Below are 19953 nucleotides of genomic sequence, written 5' to 3' on the forward strand. Positions count from 1 at the left end.
GAGAAGTTCTACACACGAAAGGCTGGAGAACAATGCTGAGAGCGGAGAGAAAAAGACGAAGGTTCGTTCACTGGAATTCAATGAAAAAATTTAAAAAAAAGTAGTGTTACTGCCCTGAAGTTGATTCAGAAAATAATAATTACGGGACTGCGGACGGTTGAATGAATGTTGAATGAGGAGAAAAAAATAATGTATGGTCGAATGCTTCAAGGATGGAGACGTGAGGATCGAGACACTGCTGCAAACAAGGTCGGCTGATTCAAAACAAAATATATACAGACTTCTTCATTTAATGTGTACACAGTGATCAAATCGTTCATGTAAAGGCCAGGACGCAGCCTGAGCGCTGCCCACTGTGCCCAGTGTCAGCTGGGAGCAGCTCCAGCCGCTGGGGCCACTGTGGTTGCAGCTCCATCATGGAGAGACATTTTCAAAACAATCCGTAGCCAAGATTAATCCAAAAGGCCTTTGGGAAAAAATAACCACTTGCATTTTCTTCTACAGACTCTGCTCATTACAAAAAATGACCAAATCTTTTACGGAATCTTGACGAGGACGAGACTTTTCAGGACACGGGAAGTGAGACTATGTCTAAAAAGCAACTTCCTTACACACTGTTCCTTTAAAACAGCACAAAACAACTAAAGTTCTCTGTATCTGAGCAGAGTCAAACATCTGAGAACCTGAAACCAGCTCCACCTCCTCCCTCCTCTTCTTTGTACTTGTCCATGGTGCCCATAGAATACAGATATTTGTCTCTGTAAATCTGCTCAAAGAACATAAATGGTGGTTGGTCTGTGCAGTAGGATCCTCATCAGACAGTCAGAAATGTCCCTCAGATTGTTTTTTCTTTTAACCCACATCATCATAGTCTTCCTCCTGGTCTTCATCTTCTCCTCCGACGTCGTCATAGTCCTCATAGTCGTCGTCCTCTGCTGGGTCCATGTTCTGAGGAGGAGGAGGAGGAGGAGGAAAGACCTCTTCATTAGGCTCCATCTTCACGTAGTCAGGCTGCTCCTCTGTGACCTCCTCATAGTCGGCCTCGGCCTCCTCGTAGTCGTGCTTGTCCTGTTCATGGTCAGGGACCGGCTGCTCGTAGTTGCTGAGGTCTTGCTCGTACTCGGCCTCGGCCTCCTCGTAGTCGCGCCTGTCCTCTGAGTCCAGCGTGGGCTGCACATAGCTGTCCCGGTTTTGTTCGTACTCGGCCTCGGCCTCCTCGTAGTCGTGCTTGTCCTGTTCATCGTCAGGGACCGGCTGCTCGTAGTTGCTGAGGTCCTGTTCGTACTGGGGCTCGGCCTCCTCGTAGTCGTGCTTGTCCTCCTCTGAGTCCGACGTCGGCTGAAACCCGGGCGTCTCAGCCAGGTTCTCATAGCTTTGCGCCGCTGAAACATGGCAACACACACAAGAATTAGAATAAGAATAAGAACGCCTCATTAGTCCCAGCTTCATAAAACACAAACACTTCTTGTCTGATGCGATTCCACATTGTGTGGATCCTGTATTTGCTGCTCACGGCTCCACACTCTTAACTGGGTCTGACTGAAGGATGAACTCAGAGACCTCAACGTGAACCAGAAGTCTAATTCTTTGTAGTACAGTACCTGACACAAAAAGGAGTTCCTGCCTTTAAGCATTTCCATGTTGTGATGCCTGATGCAGACGCGGACCCTGAACGGGGTCGTGCTTAGCGCAACCGTTCCTCCTGTTCGACCTGCTTTTAAATAAATCTCCAACGAGACGAGGAACTAAATCCAGTTCGTTTGAAGCCACGAGGCTTCAGTAGTCAGAGTTAATCACATCACGCTGATATCTTCAGTCTGTCTAGTGTAAAAGCTGCTCTTTGTGTTTGTACAGTGCTCCCCGCTGAGCTGCCGTGGAAGGATGGCAACAGAAAGAGGGAACTTTTCTACTAAAAAGGCTGCAGCTCTGGAAAATGTCACTTAATGTGACTAATTTGGAAGCTCGAGTCTCAGTTTTCTGGAAAATCTTGGGATCGTTCGAGAGATGCGTCCAAAGTTCACATGGGCCCAGACTGTTGTTTTAAGGCAGACTTTAAAAAACGCAACGCAAACCTTGAAGTGGTGCTTTAAAACATCCCACAGCAGCACATTCCAGTGGGAGATTTCACTTTAGACTTTGTAATATTGTCTTAATTGCAAACGGTGATGTCATATTTCGGTCTTAGAAAACCTTTGTAAAAGATATAAAGAAAAGAGGAACGTGAGAAGAGCTGGATGACGTGATAGTCTTGCCTGCTGTTAGAAACTGTGTCCGAGGAGGCAGGGGAGGGGTCCCGGGGGTCAAAGTGTTCCAGAGATTTGTCTCCTGGTATTTGTTGCTTCTGAAAAATCAAGAGGAAAAACACTAAAGTAAGTGTTTTGTCTGATTTAAAAGAACTGTTTCACAATTTAGATTGAGAAAGATAACAGACTAGTTCCTGTGTGTTTATACAATCACACAGTCGACTGGCTCTGTGTTTCTTTGGATTATCTATTATTTCCAATATAAAGAAATATTTAATTGTAGCATTTGATATAAAACATTATTTATTCATTCAACATCATATTTGATGTTAAAACACCTCAATGTAGCACATTTTACTCCTCTATACATGAAACTTTATAAATCCATAAAAGATACATGTAATCAATGTTAAACTGTAAAATAAATGTGTTTATTTATTACTCGACAGGGGAGACGGTTCTTTTCTGAAGTTGTGCAATTCTGTGTTTGCCTGTAGAAAAACAAAAGGTCATCGGGTTAAATACAGATTACAATTACACATTTCACAATTACAGTTACACATTTTATCTCCTACATCTGTAACTAGGTTTCTCATCTGTAAGTTAATTACCAGCAACACTAGCCCCGGATTATGTTGTTACAAAGGAAGTCAAAGTAAGAATCACGGCAGGATTATTTAAGGCTGTGTAATGTTCTTAATTTATTTCAGCTCTGGGAAATAGGCCATGGCGAGCGTTGCAGTGGAGCAAAATATATGCGATAAATGTTATAATATGAATAAATAAAATGTGTTTACAGGTGTATACGCGCACATTTTAATTTTTTTTACGTTTGCAATCTGTTTTTAAATCTGCACATTTGCTCGTACCTGTGACTATGAGCTGCTTTTTACAGCTTGCCTTTCACTTTGTTTCCCTTTCATCCTCTACTGTATCTGCAGCTGCCGCACGCTTTCCCCGCAGGGAGCATTAATTTTTCATCTGCGCTCATCGACTCTAGAGGTTCCCGAAATAATAGTAATTCATAGTTTTCCTTCTGCTTTGAAATGACCCCCAGAGTAATGTTTTCACACTAACAGAGGCAGTTGGCCATGATTTGGTTTCTCTTCCTGCTGTGACAGTAAGGGGCGTAATGGACCTTTTCAGTTGATGAAGTGGTTATTGGTGGTGAAATGAAACTAGTGTTTCACTCAGCTACTGTTGGCTAATTATGCTTGGTTTTAGTTTCATACCACTGCTGTTGCATTGAAAATAGTACCTGTTTTTTATTTTATTTATTTTAATCATTGTTGTTGAATCATATCAGTTTTATTATCTTACGATACTTCAATGAAGAGCAGCCGCGAATGCTTGTCGAGAAACAGAGCATCAACATATTAACGTCAACATGCACATTTTATTAAGTACATTGGAATCGTGGCTTAAATGTCAAGAGTGACTGTCACGTCTGCTTCTTTCCTTCTTCCTAAACTTTTTTTTACCAATGTGCACAGTTCCACAAAAGAATGGTCTGTGAATTTTCCAGTGTAAACCAAGCATGTGAGTCACACCGGGCCAAACAGACACTGGTTTAAAAAAAGACTTTATATACTTCTGAGCTGTTGGCTACTGTATAACATACATGGTCTGTTTGTATATTATTCTATGATATAGACACCGACAGTCTGACTGTAATGGAAGTGGATTTGGTTGTTTTCTAAAGAGGAGTTTAAGAGTAAGCAATAGTAACTAATTAGTAGCATCGTACTAAAAAGAATACTCACTTATTTTATAATCCTGTTTATTGCTTTTTGCACAAAAGTGCGATGCTATGGCTGCATTTATGATCTTATATAAACTTGATTCCACCTCATAAACAGTATAATCCCTTAAAATTATTGGAGTGTAAAAGTTTTTTGTTTTTTTTTACAGTTTTAGACATTGTATACATTAGATTTCACTTAGGATGGTCTATATTCATTTTGACTTAAATCATATATGTAAGTTTTTAGACTTGCACAAGTTTCTCTTGTACTCAAACTAATTATAGAAGTACAGGAAATATACAAGGCCAGGAAATATTTTTTAAACTTCTTACATGCAAATAATGGAATGACTGATGGAATGACTGACAGTCAGAATGACTGACTACTAAGAGAGGCGTTGCTGATTGAACTTACCTTTTTTAGATAAACATTTGTTGATTAGAATGAAGATGATGCTGATCACCACAGTCACAAAAATCATCCCTAATATTATCAATAACCACAAGTATTTGCGAAAAAATTCCTTGGCTTCCATTATAAAGAAATCTGTGGAAGTAAAAAGGCAAACTTTACAACCAAAAAAACATCCGAGAGGCTACTTTTCAGTATACAATCCAACACTGTGCGTCGGAAAGGCAACCACTCACCACTTCCTCTTTCTTGTCTGTTGACTAAGTCCTAAATTTATTTTGGTTCTGTATTTAAATTACCATTCTCAGAACCATACGAGTCAAATCTAGACTGACGTTCTTCAGTTACAGTAAAATTAGATCATGTTAATAATGACAGACAACAGAACATATATATATTTGAGTCTCTTTATCTCATTGAGCAGGGTCATTTAAAAGCTTTTTTTCTTTATCTTCATGTCCCATATCCTGTTTTTGCAACAGTTTCCTAGTACTTTTAACTAATAGCAACCGAGAAAACACGTGTAACAAAGACTGTGGATTCATTTTTTGAGCTTCTCTGAGTGTCTTGGTTGTGTAGCACATACTGTACAAAATAGCAAATATTATTCACTTCTACGAGGTCCAGTAACTTTGTCAGCTGTAGTTAAACTGAATCCACATTACAAGTTCAACGTGTTATTAGGTCTTAGAATGCCTTACCTTCTCAGAAAATAGCTCATAAGAACAGTTAAGCACAAAGTGATGAACAAATAAGATGATGGGTGTGAATGTTAAGATGCTGTACGTGGTGAGCATGTACTGAATTTGCATGGTAACATTTCTTTGCTGGGGAAGGAAACCTGATGGCTGAGGCAACACATCCCCACCCTCGGTCTCGCTGCAGTGACTTTAGTGCTGAAGGCAAAAAAGTATATGATCAACCGAATATGTCTGTGTGAAGCAGCATTTGGTGCATAAGCGCACTGAAGTCAGTGAACTGTCACATACTCTGAATAGAAAATTACACAAATAATACAATAAACACAAATCCTTATCATGATTAGCTTTTACTTCCTTATAAAATAATACACATTTATAGTAATATCAGAAGTGCGTGCAAAAGCTGACAAATGTCTTATATACTTAGGTTATTGCTTAACCACACATGACCGTTTTACGTATTTATTTTTTTAACAAAAGCTGAAATAACATTCGAATGAACCTGATAGTTTTTAGTTTTGAGAGGCTCAAGCATGGTAGTTTTATTTTGAAAGGAAATTCCGGCCATTTCCAATTAATATACATTTGTCAGTGCAGGAAAAATGAGGGTTGCCTGTAAAATAATATGCAAAAATATTGTAATTCTGCATTTATGCTAAAATAAACACGTTTTAGAAGAAATGAACTCATTACCCTGAATTAATGAAAACAGACGTTATCGATTCGTTTACCTATACTTATTTTATTTTGAAAGTATAACCGGAAAGCTCGCTGTTTCCCTTTGCTAGCTTAACCGTGGTTGTGATGTTAGCCTGTTTTCTTGGACACTCCTAGCTCTTATCCAACGGTGCTGCTAATTGCTTCAAGCCCCCTTAGGAAACCATGGCCGAGCAGGCCCCGGGATCCCCTCCGTCGTCCCAACATGACGGTAAATGACCTGTTCGTGTGAGTTTTGTGTGGGTGTTGAGGGCTGGGGGCACCGAAGCCAGCGGCCTTTGCATCATTGACAACATTAGCTAGTTAGCATCATCAGGGCGACGTGTCACTGGCTCATATTGGCCTTTTAACACTGCGCAGCGACAGTATTAGCAAACATGCAGTTGCTAAGTTGTTATTGAACTGATTACTCCTGAACCAGAGCTGTGTGTTAATGCACAGTCACTTAACCGAGCTAACGTTTTCGTTACACCGTTAGTATAACCTAGCTGGTTAGCTGGTAGCTGCAGCTCGTCTGACTAATTTGATCCAAAGGTCGGATCTGGCCTCTGCTAGCCTGACTCGGCCTGGTCAGTCTTCAACATGCATCATATGTCAGTCCATCATTATTTGTGTGTGTGTGCGACCTGCACACACTGTCATGTGGGCTGGTCCATAATACAGAAGGTTGATCCTGCAGGAGGGCTCTACATCTGGTTCCCAAACAGGGGTCCAGAGACCATCCAGGGGTCCTCCAAACATCCTGTTGAAATATTAGGACCAACAATAATAGTGTGCATGCAAGTTGCAGCCTAATCCATGTAAATAATTATGGAAGAACTTCACTTAATTATACATATTATAAATATTTTGGGATATCCAAATAGATGCTTGGCTTCAGGGAAAAATATTTAATAATGGAAAGCCAAGTCATCCTAGTGCAGAGGTGTTCAACCCTGGTCCTCGAGAGCCACTGTCAGCCCCAGCTAATACTGAGCACCTTGAATAGGTGTGTTCAGTCAATCAGCATCTACCTGACACACCTGAACAAGGTAATCAGCAGAGAGAGTTGAAAAACCAGCAGTGGCTCTGGAGGAACAGGGTTGAACACCCCTGTCCTTGTGTGTCCATAAACTAATTATAACAGGTTAAATTGAGATTTGCGATACTGTGATTATAATCAGCTGTCATTTAAAATGATAGCACTGCAAATCAAAGTTAAGGAATAGCAATCTGTCATATGTTGCGAGTCGAACATGCCGTTTGCTGAAATGCACCATAAATCCGTTTGAATATGTGCTGAGCCTGTGTTGTGATGGAATTTCTGTACAGTCTGTTCAGCTATCACATGACTATGGCGCTGCACACACTCGTAAATGTTTCCTTTATATGCTTCTGAGTTTCTTCCTCTCTGCTCTGTTCCTTTGTTTATAGAATGGGAACTCATTCTTACTATGGTTCCTTGGTGGGTTGTGTATGTTTACAGTGTGTATGCATTTGTTGTTGTTATATTTGCACATTTATGCCAAGTTAGTGCAGTTTAACAGAGCTGTGTGTGGCGATTTCAGGTAGATTAGTTAGAAATATGCCTCAAGAGTTAACAAGTGTGTATACATAGTTTTTAAAATCTAAGTTTATCATATATTTTAAAAACTACTATATACACTAGTTAATAAATTGTTTGTTTTATTTATTTTGTCAATATTTCAGAGGTGCTCCAGCAGCAAGTGGCAGCTCTGGAGCAGGAGCGGGCAGAGTTCATCAAACTGAAGCAGCAGCTGGAGGCTGAGTTTAACCAGAAGCGGGCCAAGTTCAAAGAGCTCTACCTGTCGAAAGAAGGTTTGCATAAAAATGTTACAGCTTTGAGTGTCTTGTTTTTATACAGTATGTCCCTAATGTTACTTACTTGTTTTTTTCTCCTCTCTATTATTCATGTCATCTTTGATCTATCTCACTGCTCTCCAGAGGAGCTGAAGAGGCAGAATGTGGTGCTGGAGGGTGCCCAGACAGAGCTGACCTCCGTCCAGGCCCAGCTGGCTCAGGCCCGGGCCGAGATAGAGACTATCAAAGCGGTGGCTACTGTGTCAGAAAACACCAAACAGGAAGCGATTGATCAGGTTCGCAGCCAGTGGCAGGAGGAGGTGGCGTCGCTGCAGGCCATCATGAAAGGTAAACTGATCTGGTCTTACTTGCAATGTGCAGTTATCTCCAATGTGTTCATACTGCTTACTATTAGAAGACAGGTGTAGTTTTGCATAGAAGAGTGAAGAAAGCTGAAACTAAATAAGGGAAAGAATGGTGATAAGTTTGCTGATGAGAACGCTGATTTTCTTTGACCTGACAGACATTAAGTAGTGTAATAAAGGATGTTACAACCCCCTATATCAAGACCTAACTCCATCCAAAGCTTTGTATAGTTTTCATGGTCATTATATATTGGAGCATTAATGTTTTTCACTGTCTGTTTCTAAATGCTTTCTTTCTGGCGTTTGTCAGATACAGTCTGTGAGTATGAAGTCCAGTTCCACCAGCGCTTGGAGCAGGAGCGAGCCCAGTGGAGCCAGTACCGGGAGGCGATGGAGAGGGAACTGGGAGACTTGAGACGGCGTCTCACTGAGGGCCAGGAAGAGGAAAATCTGGAGGATGAAATGAAAAAAGTAGGTCTCTTGTTAACTGTGTTCGTGTCTGAAGAGGAAACCAGTCTCCACTGCCCTTCTCTTGCAAATTAATCATCTTTGTTTTTTTTGAGCTGTTGTGAAGCTGAAGAACTGAAATTTTGTGCTGTTCGGGACTCTTGAGACTTCAGCATTATGAATGCCAGACAGCATCTTGCCATGTGCCAGATACTTGGGCCAGCTGGACTACTCACTAGATATTAACCAATATTGAATTTTGAATCAGCTTCTTTCTGTATAATTTATAATTTAGCATTTCAAAAGCTGAATATGTGGGCTCTGTACGTGTGTGAGAGGGATTTGAATCTGATCCTTCTCATGTGATTGGATCACTCAAATGTTGACTAAGCTTAGTGGTTGCAGAGTCGAGTTGTAGAAGATTGTTGGGTTCCTATGTGCTTCTCACACCCTTGTTATTAGATCAGAAGGAGAATATAATATCAAACAAATGACAGTTAAGTATTTTGGAAAGCTAAACAAAATTGGACGTTTTTAAGTTTAGACATTTTCATATTTTGTGAAAATCAAGCCTCCTTTCTAACTTTAACTGATTAAACTACACTTAAATGTAGAACCTGTACAAATTTGGATGTTTTCAAAATGAAATTCTGTATCTGTTTTGGTACCAATGTCATGTGTTGGCATAAGGTGTTAATGAGGTAGTATAAAATGCTTTAAAGGCCCAGGAGGATGCAGAGAAGCTGCGCTCGGTAGTGATGCCTATGGAGCAGGAGATTGCAGCCCTGAAAGCCAAGCTGACCACAACCGAGGAGCGGGTGAAAGAGCTGGAAGCATCTAAGGTCAGTCAGCACTAAATCAATGAGTAAGTGTGAACAGAAGAATGGCTTAGATGATGCTTAACATTTAACTAGATGTATGGCAGCTGCCTCATCTTGGTAGATGGAAGTTGAAATGGTTTATTCATCTCTAAAATGCTGCTCATGCTGTTGGAAAGTCGTTTTTCATATTCTGCTTCCACTAATCTGAAAGCAGAGATTTTGCAGAAATAAAACAAAGGTTTTACTAAAACAGTTCATAGAAGCCCGAAGAAGGTCCCAGATGTTGTTTTATAACTACTTGTAATGTCACATACTGTACATTTTCAAAAGTTGTTGTAGTCAACTATTGTAATCAAATTCTTGTGGACCTTGACATTTTTTGACTGGTTCAAAGTCTAGAAGTAATGAAAAGGTCAACTCTGCTCATCTTGGAAAAACATTTGATTGGACTAAATGGTACATCTGTGAAACATAGTGATGGTAAGAGTGAAATTAGGTAAACTTAAATCCACTCTAGATATTTAAATGGGAAAGTGTTTGCCACAGAAATCTCACCGCAAAAAACAATAAAGGCAATAATAGGGCTGTTTTCTTTTGTCTGTCTTTGTGTTGACCACATCAACTGGCTTTTTTGCAAGGAGCCATTTTTATTGTCAATTAAAGGAAAAGTAAGCAGAGTTGTATGTTTACAATTTTCATTGTTAGGTCAAAGAGCTCAATCATGTTCTTGAGGCTGAGAAGTCATGTCGAACAGACCTGGAGATGTACGTGGCCGTGCTGAACACTCAGAAGTCTGTCCTGCAGGAAGATGCAGAGAAACTACGGAAAGAACTACACGACGGTACTTTGTTATGGATTTGCTCCCTTAAATAATCAAACCAATCATGACAAGGCTACGTCGCCATCATTAGCAAAAGTTGTGCTCGCGGATGTGAACTGATCCTTTAGTAAATCTCTCGATTTCTCCCCCTCTCTTTGCCGCTCTGTGTCTCAGTTTGTCACAAGCTGGAATTGGAGCGACAGCAGCACAACCAGCTGAAGCACACCTGGCAGCGAGCCAACGACCAGTTTTTGGAGTCTCAACGCCTCCTCATGAGGGACATGCAGAGGATAGAGAGCGTGCTTTCGTCTGAACAGCTCCGCCAAGTGGAAGAGATGAAGAAGAAAGACCAGGTACACACATTATTATCTAAGTGTCACACATTCTGTTGTGGCTACCGCAAGATAGACATCTTACTGTTGTTGATTAGTGACAAGGGAACAGACTAGAGCCCAGTTATCTTGCGCTAAGTAAATGAGGGAAAATAAATTAATTAATTATTCGATTATTTCGCTTCATACTTTATGTATACAAAATGTTTCAACCTTTTATCTCCATCCTAGGAGGAAGATGAAAAAGCGAGGCTAAGCCAAGTGAAGGAGCTGCATGAGGAGGATATGGGGGAAAACACAGAGCCCTTGGAGGACTTCCTCGGCCTGAGCATTGAGGAGGTATGACCGCCATGTAATCTGAGGACCCCCCCCCAGAGACAACAGAGCAGGCTTCTAATGCATTACGTCATATTACAGCTTTTTTTCTTCTCCGTAATGCGATCTTCAAACATGCAAAATGGCACCATCACTTTTGTCCTTGTGCATTTGACAGTGAGAAATGTGGACCAGTGATACAGTAGTTTGACGAATTCTAACTGTGCCTCAATTATGCCAAATTCTTTTAGTTGATGTATCTTATATTGTAGTTTGATTTTCATACAATTCTTGTTAAACTAAATAGAAAAGGAAGGCTTTTCATAATGAGTTTTAGTCTTAAGCCAAACTTAAAGTATGAATTGTGTGAATGCCATAAATGCTGCTTTAAGTGTTACATTCGCAACGTTTACCTGATTGCTTTAGGCTTGTCTGCATTAGTTCGTACAGTGCTGTGTTTCATGTTGTGTTGCTGCCACCTGTGGATCACTGGTATAATGGTACGACTCACAGTAATGTACATCGTTTTACCTCCTTGCATGTGTTTCTTCATATTTAAGGAAAGCGCAAATCACTTTATCTGCTTTTTCTCTCGCAGCCTCATGCCAACAATAGTGCCCATGGCTCTATGCTGTCATTAGACACTGAGGGAGTGGCGGGCAGCCCCATGGATCCGTACCTGCGGAGAGTTCAGTCAACAGACAGCCTCGGTTCCTCTGTATCTGCCCAGCAAGGCCTTGGAGGCCAGAACCACAAAGCTAAGTCAGCTAGCCACTTGGATGAAACAGACTTTGGGCCCTTGGTTGGAGCTGACTGTGGAGTTACAGACACTAGTTTTGGGGAAACGTCATCCATCAGCTCCATTAAGTTGACAGCGAGTCACTTTCTGCTGACTAAAGACCAGGAGAAGGCGATCAAAGCCATGACACCGGAGCAGGAGGAGACGGCGTCACTGCTGTCCAGCATTTCCCATGCCCCTGACACTGCATACTTACCACCCGCTGGCTACAGACTCGTCAGCGACAGCGAGTGGAACCTGCTGCAGCAAGAGGTGCAACACGTACAGATTGATCTGATAAAATCAAACCTGCTTGTTTCATATAGAGCAGAAGCCTATAAAACATTACAGTGGTGGCAATTGGTAATTAAATCACAGTTATATAATCTAAGCACATAAAACAAATGCATTAAATCTCGGAAAGTATAACATTGATGTTCAACATGCATTTTAACTGATTTGAATAGACTTTATCAAATGTCTTTTGAGTTTTGTTCAAAATAATTAATACAAAGTGCATCATCTTGTTCCTGTTGTGTCTGTATCAGGTGAAAAATGCTGGCAGGAAGCTCGGCCGCCGCTGTGACATGTGCTCCAACTACGAGAAGCAGCTGCAGGCCATCCAAGGACAGGAGGCTGAGACTCGAGATCAGGTTTTTTTACTTTTTTATTACGAGGACGTGTACGAGTAAATGTGTGTTGGTTGCCACTGCCTACATCTGTAAACTCTTCTGGTTGAAATAATCAATCTTTTGTTTTGTAGCGCAATGCTTTGACGAATGCCATTGTTTCCCTCGCATTCTCTTAGGTGAAGAAGCTGCAGGTGATGCTGCGACAGGCCAACGACCAGCTGGAGAGGACAATGACTGAGAAGCAGAATTTGGAAGATTCTGTCAAAATAGGCAACGAGGAAACGGCTGTTAAGGTTTGCACAAACTACATGCCTGCCCTTGTCTGGTGCAGTGACTCAGTGAATGGAAGGGAGAAGTTCAGTACATCAAAATAATACTTTTTAACAATAGTGAAAGTCCTGGCTTCCTGTTAAAATGTTTTAAACTTTACTTAAAGTACAGCTTTGCATCAGCAGAGTTACAGTGGCTTTTTTTTCTCCCCTGCATTGGTTTCTGGTAAGTAGCTAAAGTAGGAGGAGGGTGTGTAGGAGGGACTTTAACGGGCATTGGAGCAGCGAAATGCAGTTTGGTGCTGACCAGATTCAGTGTTGGGTGCATTCCACCGTTCACCCACTTCAACCAACCTGACAGTGCTTTTTTTGTCCCTGCAATCATTGAATGTTTTCACATTTCCCACTGCTGAGATCATTTGTCTGACCCCCAGTACAGAACTCATAGATTGAGAGAAAAGCAAAAGTAAGTTTTCCTTGGTTGAAGAATAATGTTAAAACACTGGCGATTGCTAATTACATTTCCATCAGTCAACCAACTGTTTGAACAAGCCAATATGATCATGTGATATGGATTTTTTGCCTAGGAAGCACTTTTAGAGAACTTAACATCTTCTACAGTGAGACAGCAATCTAACTGTCATAAATAAGGAAATGATAATTCTTTATTACATTTGATGACCTGATAAAGATCTGCTAAGCTGCAGAGTAGCTGCAGTGCAGTATTTTATCTTTTGCATTAGTCATTATCCACAAATATGCAAATATACATGACTTTTTCACAGTTCACAACAAATTAAATTTGGACAGATGAAACAAAACACACTTTATTTAGCCACAAACATCACTTTTTGTTTTTTTACAGTGTGTGTGGAATCTCTGAACAGGGTGGTCGTCCACAGTGCCATGGCTCTTTATGTACATGACGCTCTGCCCTATTATTTATTATTATTTTCCTGTCTGTAGGTGTCTGCCCTCGTGCAGAGAGTCCAGGAGTCAGAGACGCTGCTCAGCACACTACAACAGGCCTTCAGTGACGCTAAGAGGAGCACGCAGGAGCAGATGGTGAGCAGCATACTCTTCTGTTGGCCCTCTGTTGCTTGTGCGTGGCAGCTGTGTTTCCGTGTCCCGTTTATCTGATGTCACAGAATCTGTTAATAAGAATTCATCATTTCAGTTGAGCGCATGAGTTTTGTCATTTTGACAACTGGCTGTAGCTCTGATGTCCAGAATTCATCCAAGCCGAATTGTGGCTTAGAGAGATTTTTAGATTTACTTCCCTCTGCCTCTAACAGCGACGTCTTTGTTTCAATCCCACCAAACATACTTTTGCACAGAGAAGCCTCTTTCTACGGGACTATTTCCACGAAGAGCAGTTTAAACATTAAAACAGGAATGTATATTTGTGTAATTACATACAAATGTGTGACACATTGCTGCGTAATGTAAGTGCACTTTTCTGTGGCCCAGATTCTGGTGGAAAACAAAAGGGACAATTGAAAAATATCTTTCATAATCATGTGAGGTGTGATATAGAAGATCCATCAAATCATGTTGCGTGATGCACAGGACTTCAGTCTAACGGTGTGAATGTTACTGTCATTCCTTTAGTCATACTGCTTCTCCCCAGAAAGTCTGAGCTCTACAGCAGGAAACGCTGGCCTCCGAGCCGCTTTTCACAGCACCTTGAAGTGGTGCCCGTTTCATGTGACAGCAGACAAAAAGGGACACGCGCTGACACTGGAATAGAAGGAATGATGGATCGTGTTTGTTTCAGGCGGTGCTGGTGAAGTCGCGGGAGCAGGTGGCAGATGAACTGAGCCGACTACAGAGAGACAACGAGAGTCTGCAGGGAAAACACAGGCTGCACGTAGAACTGCAACTACAAGAGGACTTTCAGATGCCCAATACTGTACAAGTATGTGGAACCCAGCTCACAGTCCCGACAGAAGCAGGGCTAGATGTTGAGCCATTAAGCTCACTCACAACTAAGCAAACTGTGCCAGCAGTACAGTTACCAGATTACTGTGTGTGCACAACAGCCCAGAGAAGACTGAGTCTACATTTCACTCCCTAACTTATGTCATCTGTGATATGGAAAATTTTTGTACTGCACATAATGTTAATACAGTTTAATATCAGGAGATGCATTTGAGGACATTCCATTTGTGGTGGGCAAACAGATAAAATATAAAATTAAATAAAAAGGTATAAAAAAACTGTTCCTGTGAAGCCAGTTGCTTCACTGTTAACTTGTACGTGACTCCATCAGCACAATGTCTTGGATTGCGGCTCATTTTGAGATGACTGTTGAGGTGAAAATACTGTGGTTATCACAGCTGCCTCCCTCTGTGTTAGAAGGTTTCCCTCAAACACATACACAAAACTTCCTCCCACACTGTTACTCATATCAAGAGTCTATGGCAGATAACAAAAATGAGTGGGCCCATATTTTAGTGGAGATGAAATAGCAACACTCATGTTAATGATGATGTTAGTCTTCATTCTGTATTTGCATCTACTGTATTAAGTTAAGTCCTACATTCTAGTAGTGATTTAGTAAATGAAGGCCTTGGTAATAGGAAACATCTGTAGAACCATCCAGTCGGAAGCATTTAAGTGTAAACAGGAAATCACTGGAACATCACCATCTGGAAAGTAACCTTCAGCAAGAAATAGCTTAAGGCCAGTGGATCTATTAAGTTTACATGTCAATGTACATACAGTACATTAGGAATTATATTTTTAAATGTATTAATACTTTTTCTATTGAGTAGAAAATCTAAATGTGGAACATTACCAGCCTCATTTTATTATGTATTTTGAGCCTGTCGTAAAGTTGGGTGTCTTAAAATAATAATATAACTTTAATTATATTATCAGTTAACACATGTTTTCATGTCAACAATGTCTTTTTTTTCCCCAGGAGTTACAGGGCCTGGTGTTGCGGTTACGTGAAGACATGGTGGCGTTACGCACGTCTGCTGATCACGTGGAGGAGAAGCTGAAAGCGGAGATTTTGTTCCTGAAGGAGCAGATCCAGGCAGAGCAGTGTCTGAAGGAAAACCTGGAGGACACTCTGCAGCTGGAGATTGAGGGCTATAAGGAGGAGATAGGTGAGACTGAGCAGTCTGAACCTCCCTGTTCAATCACTGACTAACCATGGATCATTGTGAAATAATCTTCAAAACTTACCGTATGTGGGAATGTAGCCATTTTTTTTACATTTTTTCTGTTTCTCCTTCTATTTCTTCTCCATTGTCACTATCATTCAGACATCTTGGAAGGTACGACAAACACTTTGAACAAGCTGACTTTAGCTGCTTGATATGTGTCTATTTTCGCCATAGCTAGCAGACTAATGACTGTAGTAGAATTGCAGCATAGTGCTTTCCCTCACGTATGTTGGAGCTCTATTGGAATGACTAAACTTTGCTGTATGTTGTCCCACCTCATAGATTAATCATTACATGTTTAGATATGAAGTCAAATATTACGTCATTTCTCTTAACTTGAGAAGCCGTGGGCCATTCCAGGGACAGGATGGAAATAGTTTTATCTGATACAATTTGAATCCCTTATTGGATTGTTAAGTGTGTTTGGTGCAGAATGAAGACATTCTACTTAAAACTAATTTCAACGGCTTTGTGACTTTTGGTCGGTCCTTGAGAGATCAAACTGTCTGCAACAGGGTGTAGAACTGAGTCAGAGAACACAGTAGGAAATGAATATTTAAGCAGGGGACTAGCTTTGTGTGACAAAGGTTGGCCAGGTTTAGTCAGTCTTATTAACATCAGTAGGTTCGTCATCATGTAGTCACATTTGTCGACATCTATATCAATATCATACACATAACTGCAAATGAAAAACTCAATAAGGGATTCCTTGAGACTAGGTGTTTGTATGTTGCCGGTTTGACCTGGTACCATGGATAGCGTGGTCCAAAATTACAATTCATGTTTATTAGATACACACTCACTTGTTTGGGGCTTTTTCTTCATGGTCATCTCAACCAGTAAGACAGTAGTGGTATCAAATAGTCTGTTTTGTGTGGCTTATATGATATTTATATTTGTAATAATTATTATTATAATTGATTCATTTTTATTCTATTTAATACTAAATGTTAATTGGACAAAATAACCACGATTTAAAAGTAACATCTACAAATGTGAACATTAGCATTCACACCTGACAGATCTGCAGAAACACAGAAGGCTTCGATACCACTTTTCGTCTTTTAAAGTGACCATTGTTTCACTGTTCGCTAGTGATGTTTGTCTTTTTGTTTAACACTAGTTTGAAACTCAGGCTTTTAGTCTTTAGAGCACTTACTGTCTGTATCACAGCAAAGCAGAACACGCTGAAGGTGCAGCACCGTTGCATTATTCATGAACTCTGAGATTATTCTCGTAAGACTATGTTTTTATTCTCCAGTGGTAGAGTCAGGTGAGCATTGTTTCATTTTTAACGATGTCTCTTTCCCACAGCTTCTTTCTCCAGTTTAAAGACGGAACTGGAGCGACTAAAAGCAGAAAAAGAGCAGGTACTTACTTTCTGATGTCATGCAGTGTCAATGGACACACGAGTCAGCCAAATATTATGCCCACTTGCATATGAAGCAGATAATGTTCAGTCTATCCTGTTGCTGTGCATCGCAGAATGCGAGATATATCAGGGAGTACAATACTGATGTTTTTTTGATGTTGGAAATGTTCAAATTGTAAAACGAGACAATGCATTTTTCCTCGTGCTGCAAATCAGCTCATCCCAGCAGTGCCCTCTTGCTCGTAATGTAACATTTGTAGTGCTGTTAAACATCAGTCAGTATGGCTTTGTTTGTGCAGTTGGACAGCAGTCTAGCAGAGAAGACTGAGACACTGGCGAACATCCAGGGCCTGAGAAACAGCCTGGAGCAGCAGCTCAGAGAGCTCACGACTGCAAAGGTCAGTCTAATGGACAAGCCCCACCAAACCCTGCACTCCTATTTGGCCACTAAACCTGTAGGTCTTTGTCCCCATATCATGGTCAGACTCTAACAAGCGTTGCAAGAACAGCTGAAACATTAGCAAATGCTTTCCTAAATGCTGTAAGATGCTCCATAGATGATATTTACAAGTCAAAATAGAATTTGAAGTTTTCACATTTTCAGCATTTTCTAAACTCAGACCCACTTAGAACTGCCGTGAGCGCAATAAATCATTCATACATCCAGTAATGTACAGCTTATCTCATTTTTTAATAATTCAGTAATGTATTTATGTTGAATTGACTATATCTAGGCCTTTAAATGGCCTTTATCTCTGTACTGCAGAATGCACTAGAGACTCAGGTCCTTGATGAGAAAGACAAAGCTCAGCGGCTGCAGACAGAGCTGGATGTTAGTGAACAGGTGCAGAAGGACTTTGTTAAACTTTCTCAGACTCTTCAGGTAAGAAACAATTCTTTTTTTGGTCACAAAGTTTGTAAAAAAAAAAAAAAAAAAAAAGCAGAAATTAAGTTGGAAAATTGTGTGGAAATTCAAATTATCCTTTGTCCACGTCCTGCAGGTACAGTTGGAGCGAATACGACAGGCAGACTCCTTGGATCGCATCAGAGCCATCCTCAACGACACCAACTTGACTGACATCAACCAGCTCCCAGAGACATGATGCCACTGAGGGAGACCTGCTTTCAGTTCCATTCCCCTCTGTTTCTCTGGCCCAGTAACATTATTGATCTGACCCTTCCTGCTCCCCATAGCCACAGTGGAAGACTTTGGAAGGACGAGGACAGACAGGGCGCGAAGAGCTTGTGGTCTTGTGCACATTGAAAGTCTTGGAACACACCTCAGATAGTGTAATGAAGAAGAAGAACACTACTAAAAATGTAAATAACTAATGTCTGTCTATATAAGGGAGTGGAAGTCCATCTTCCTGCGGGTCTGTCACTGTCTTGTTTCTACTGTAGATAGGTCTGTCTGTAATAGCTCAACCAAAAAAAGGTTTGTCATCTTTTTACAGCACTTTTCATCTACAACCTATCTTTCCAGGTAAATAGAAAGCAATTGGACGTGTAATTTCTCCCTTTTTGTTCTGAGCGGTTGATAATCGCATCCGTGTTCCACTTGCTTGTTCCTTTGTTCATTTTCTTGCTAGATTTCTGTGGCATTTTTCACCTTGTTTCGCCAATTTCTCCCTGATCAACCGATGATATAGACACAATGAAGGACGGAAAATACTTGCACATAAGTTTAGCTGGATAATAAGTGAAAAATAACACAACGCAAGCAATACCTTCCATTTTTAACACATCCTCCACTGTATCGTTCTTTCCTGCTTAACGTCTGACTTTTGTTAAGCTTCAGAAATACAGTGAAGAAACATTAGTCATGTGGCTCTTATTTTCTAACTATACATTTGAAGGCACTTGTAATCTCAGCTGCAGTCATGTATAGGAATTGTATGAGGAGAACAAAAGGGTGACATGTCAAAAAATGGATGTTCTGGAAATATTAAATTACAATAGGTGGCTTTTAAACCACCAACACACCATCATACATTAACACTGGCAGTTACCAGTGTAACCAGTAACCAGGAGATCAGAGTTCCCATTCAAATAGAGAGGAAGTAGCTGGCAGAGGAATGCTTTGCTTGAGGGCACTTGAGGAGGGTGGGAGGTTTGGAAAACAAAGCCCTGCTACACACAGAAAGAGGAAAATGGATTCTTTGCAAAAACAGTTGGAAAGGGGAAATTCAGTGGGTGGTCATGACGTTTCATTTCTAAATAGGGTGTTTAGGAGTAATGAAACGGTCCATTCATTGCTACTAATAATTCTGATATACTGGTGGATTTGATTTAAATAACCTTCAGTGTCAGGGTTAAGATTTCACTGCTTTGCGTGGAACTACGGTTAACAGGTGTTTGGGTATTGATGTTCCAAAAGTCTCACTGATGGATTCACAAATAGTTCCCAGCATTTTTTGACAGGAATACTTTGTAAAGCATGTAGCCTAATGCGTATAAAGGTTTACAGCTTAACTGAATGGTCATTTTACAAAGTAAGTGACAGGCTTAGAGATGGATTATAAAAATATTGTTGTTCCTTTATTACTTTGGACCAACGGTCTCTGCCACTTTTAAAGTCCACAGCTGAGTGCACGCTAGTCGTCCAAGAGAGAGTGGGGATGTGACACGTTATTCAATATTTAAACGATCTCTTCATACGTCGCTGTGAATAGAGATGTGCAAACTGTGTCTTTATAGTTTGGCCGCAGTAGGGGTGGAGTGAAAAGTCTGCAAATATAGTTATATCATGGCTGCAACCCAGCCTCTCTGATCTTTGCCTTTCTTTGTACTCGACACAATACTGACAAATGAGTAGGACAGTGAAAATGTTGAGATCATCCCTCTTTGAAGACATTCATGTTGTTCTGTAATCACGTCTGCTCTTTCGACGCCACATCTTACTGTCACCACTTAAAAATGGGCATAAACACTATTTACTACAGATCTCAGACATGGTTAGATGAGAAATAAGAACCAGTTCGTTTTTGAACATTACCCAACTTCAATGTT

General features: G+C 40.7%; 2 protein-coding genes across 5 annotated transcripts; one reads left to right on the forward strand and one right to left on the reverse strand.

Moving 5' to 3' along the window:
• Positions 1–274: 274 nt before the first annotated feature.
• On the reverse strand, positions 275–5240 carry LOC114870012 (probable serine/threonine-protein kinase kinX). 3 transcript variants are annotated; one of them, XM_029174600.3, is made up of 5 exons: positions 5101–5240; positions 4403–4534; positions 2686–2734; positions 2253–2341; positions 275–1382 (listed from the first exon to the last, which is right to left on the reverse strand). In XM_029174600.3, the coding sequence occupies exons 2-5, from the start codon at positions 4521–4523 to the stop codon at positions 853–855; spliced, it is 789 nt and encodes a 262-aa protein (XP_029030433.1). In that variant the 5' UTR covers positions 4524–4534; positions 5101–5240; the 3' UTR covers positions 275–852. The 3 variants fall into 3 exon arrangements, with proteins under 3 accessions (XP_029030433.1, XP_029030434.1, XP_040929788.1); XM_029174601.3 differs by lacking the exon at positions 5101–5240 and adding an exon at positions 4636–4794; XM_041073854.2 differs by lacking the exon at positions 5101–5240 and having other exon boundaries at positions 4403–4623.
• Positions 5241–5868: 628 nt separating this feature from the next.
• Positions 5869–18763, forward strand: rabep1 (rabaptin, RAB GTPase binding effector protein 1). 2 transcript variants are annotated; one of them, XM_029172700.2, is made up of 19 exons: positions 5869–6028; positions 7507–7635; positions 7762–7965; positions 8293–8453; positions 9152–9271; positions 9956–10091; positions 10245–10423; positions 10634–10741; positions 11316–11768; positions 12044–12148; positions 12304–12420; positions 13363–13461; positions 14174–14314; positions 15323–15512; positions 15672–15683; positions 16887–16942; positions 17244–17342; positions 17711–17827; positions 17946–18763. In XM_029172700.2, exons 1-19 carry the CDS (start codon positions 5983–5985, stop codon positions 18045–18047), a joined length of 2574 nt encoding a protein of 857 aa, XP_029028533.1. In that variant the 5' UTR covers positions 5869–5982; the 3' UTR covers positions 18048–18763. The 2 variants fall into 2 exon arrangements, with proteins under 2 accessions (XP_029028533.1, XP_029028534.1); XM_029172701.2 differs by lacking the exon at positions 15672–15683.
• The last annotated feature ends 1190 nt before the right edge of the window (positions 18764–19953 follow it).

The sequence above is a fragment of the Betta splendens genome, chromosome 14, assembly GCF_900634795.4.
Source record: "Betta splendens chromosome 14, fBetSpl5.4, whole genome shotgun sequence".
In the NCBI taxonomy this organism is placed as follows: Eukaryota; Metazoa; Chordata; class Actinopteri; order Anabantiformes; family Osphronemidae; genus Betta; species Betta splendens.

Coding starts and splice junctions, on each gene's coding strand:
- LOC114870012 (XM_029174600.3), bottom strand. CDS start 4,523: ATGGAAGCCAAGGAATTTTTTCGCAAATACTTGTGGTTATTGATAATA. Junction 2,735..4,402: donor CAAATGTTTATCTAAAAAAG/GTAAGTTCAATC, acceptor GTTTTTCTACAG/GCAAACACAGAATTGCACAA. Junction 1,383..2,252: donor GACACAGTTTCTAACAGCAG/GCAAGACTATCA, acceptor GCCATGTTTCAG/CGGCGCAAAGCTATGAGAAC.
- rabep1 (XM_029172700.2), top strand. CDS start 5,983: ATGGCCGAGCAGGCCCCGGGATCCCCTCCGTCGTCCCAACATGACG. Junction 7,636..7,761: donor GCTCTACCTGTCGAAAGAAG/GTTTGCATAAAA, acceptor ACTGCTCTCCAG/AGGAGCTGAAGAGGCAGAAT. Junction 17,343..17,710: donor GAGAGCTCACGACTGCAAAG/GTCAGTCTAATG, acceptor TCTGTACTGCAG/AATGCACTAGAGACTCAGGT.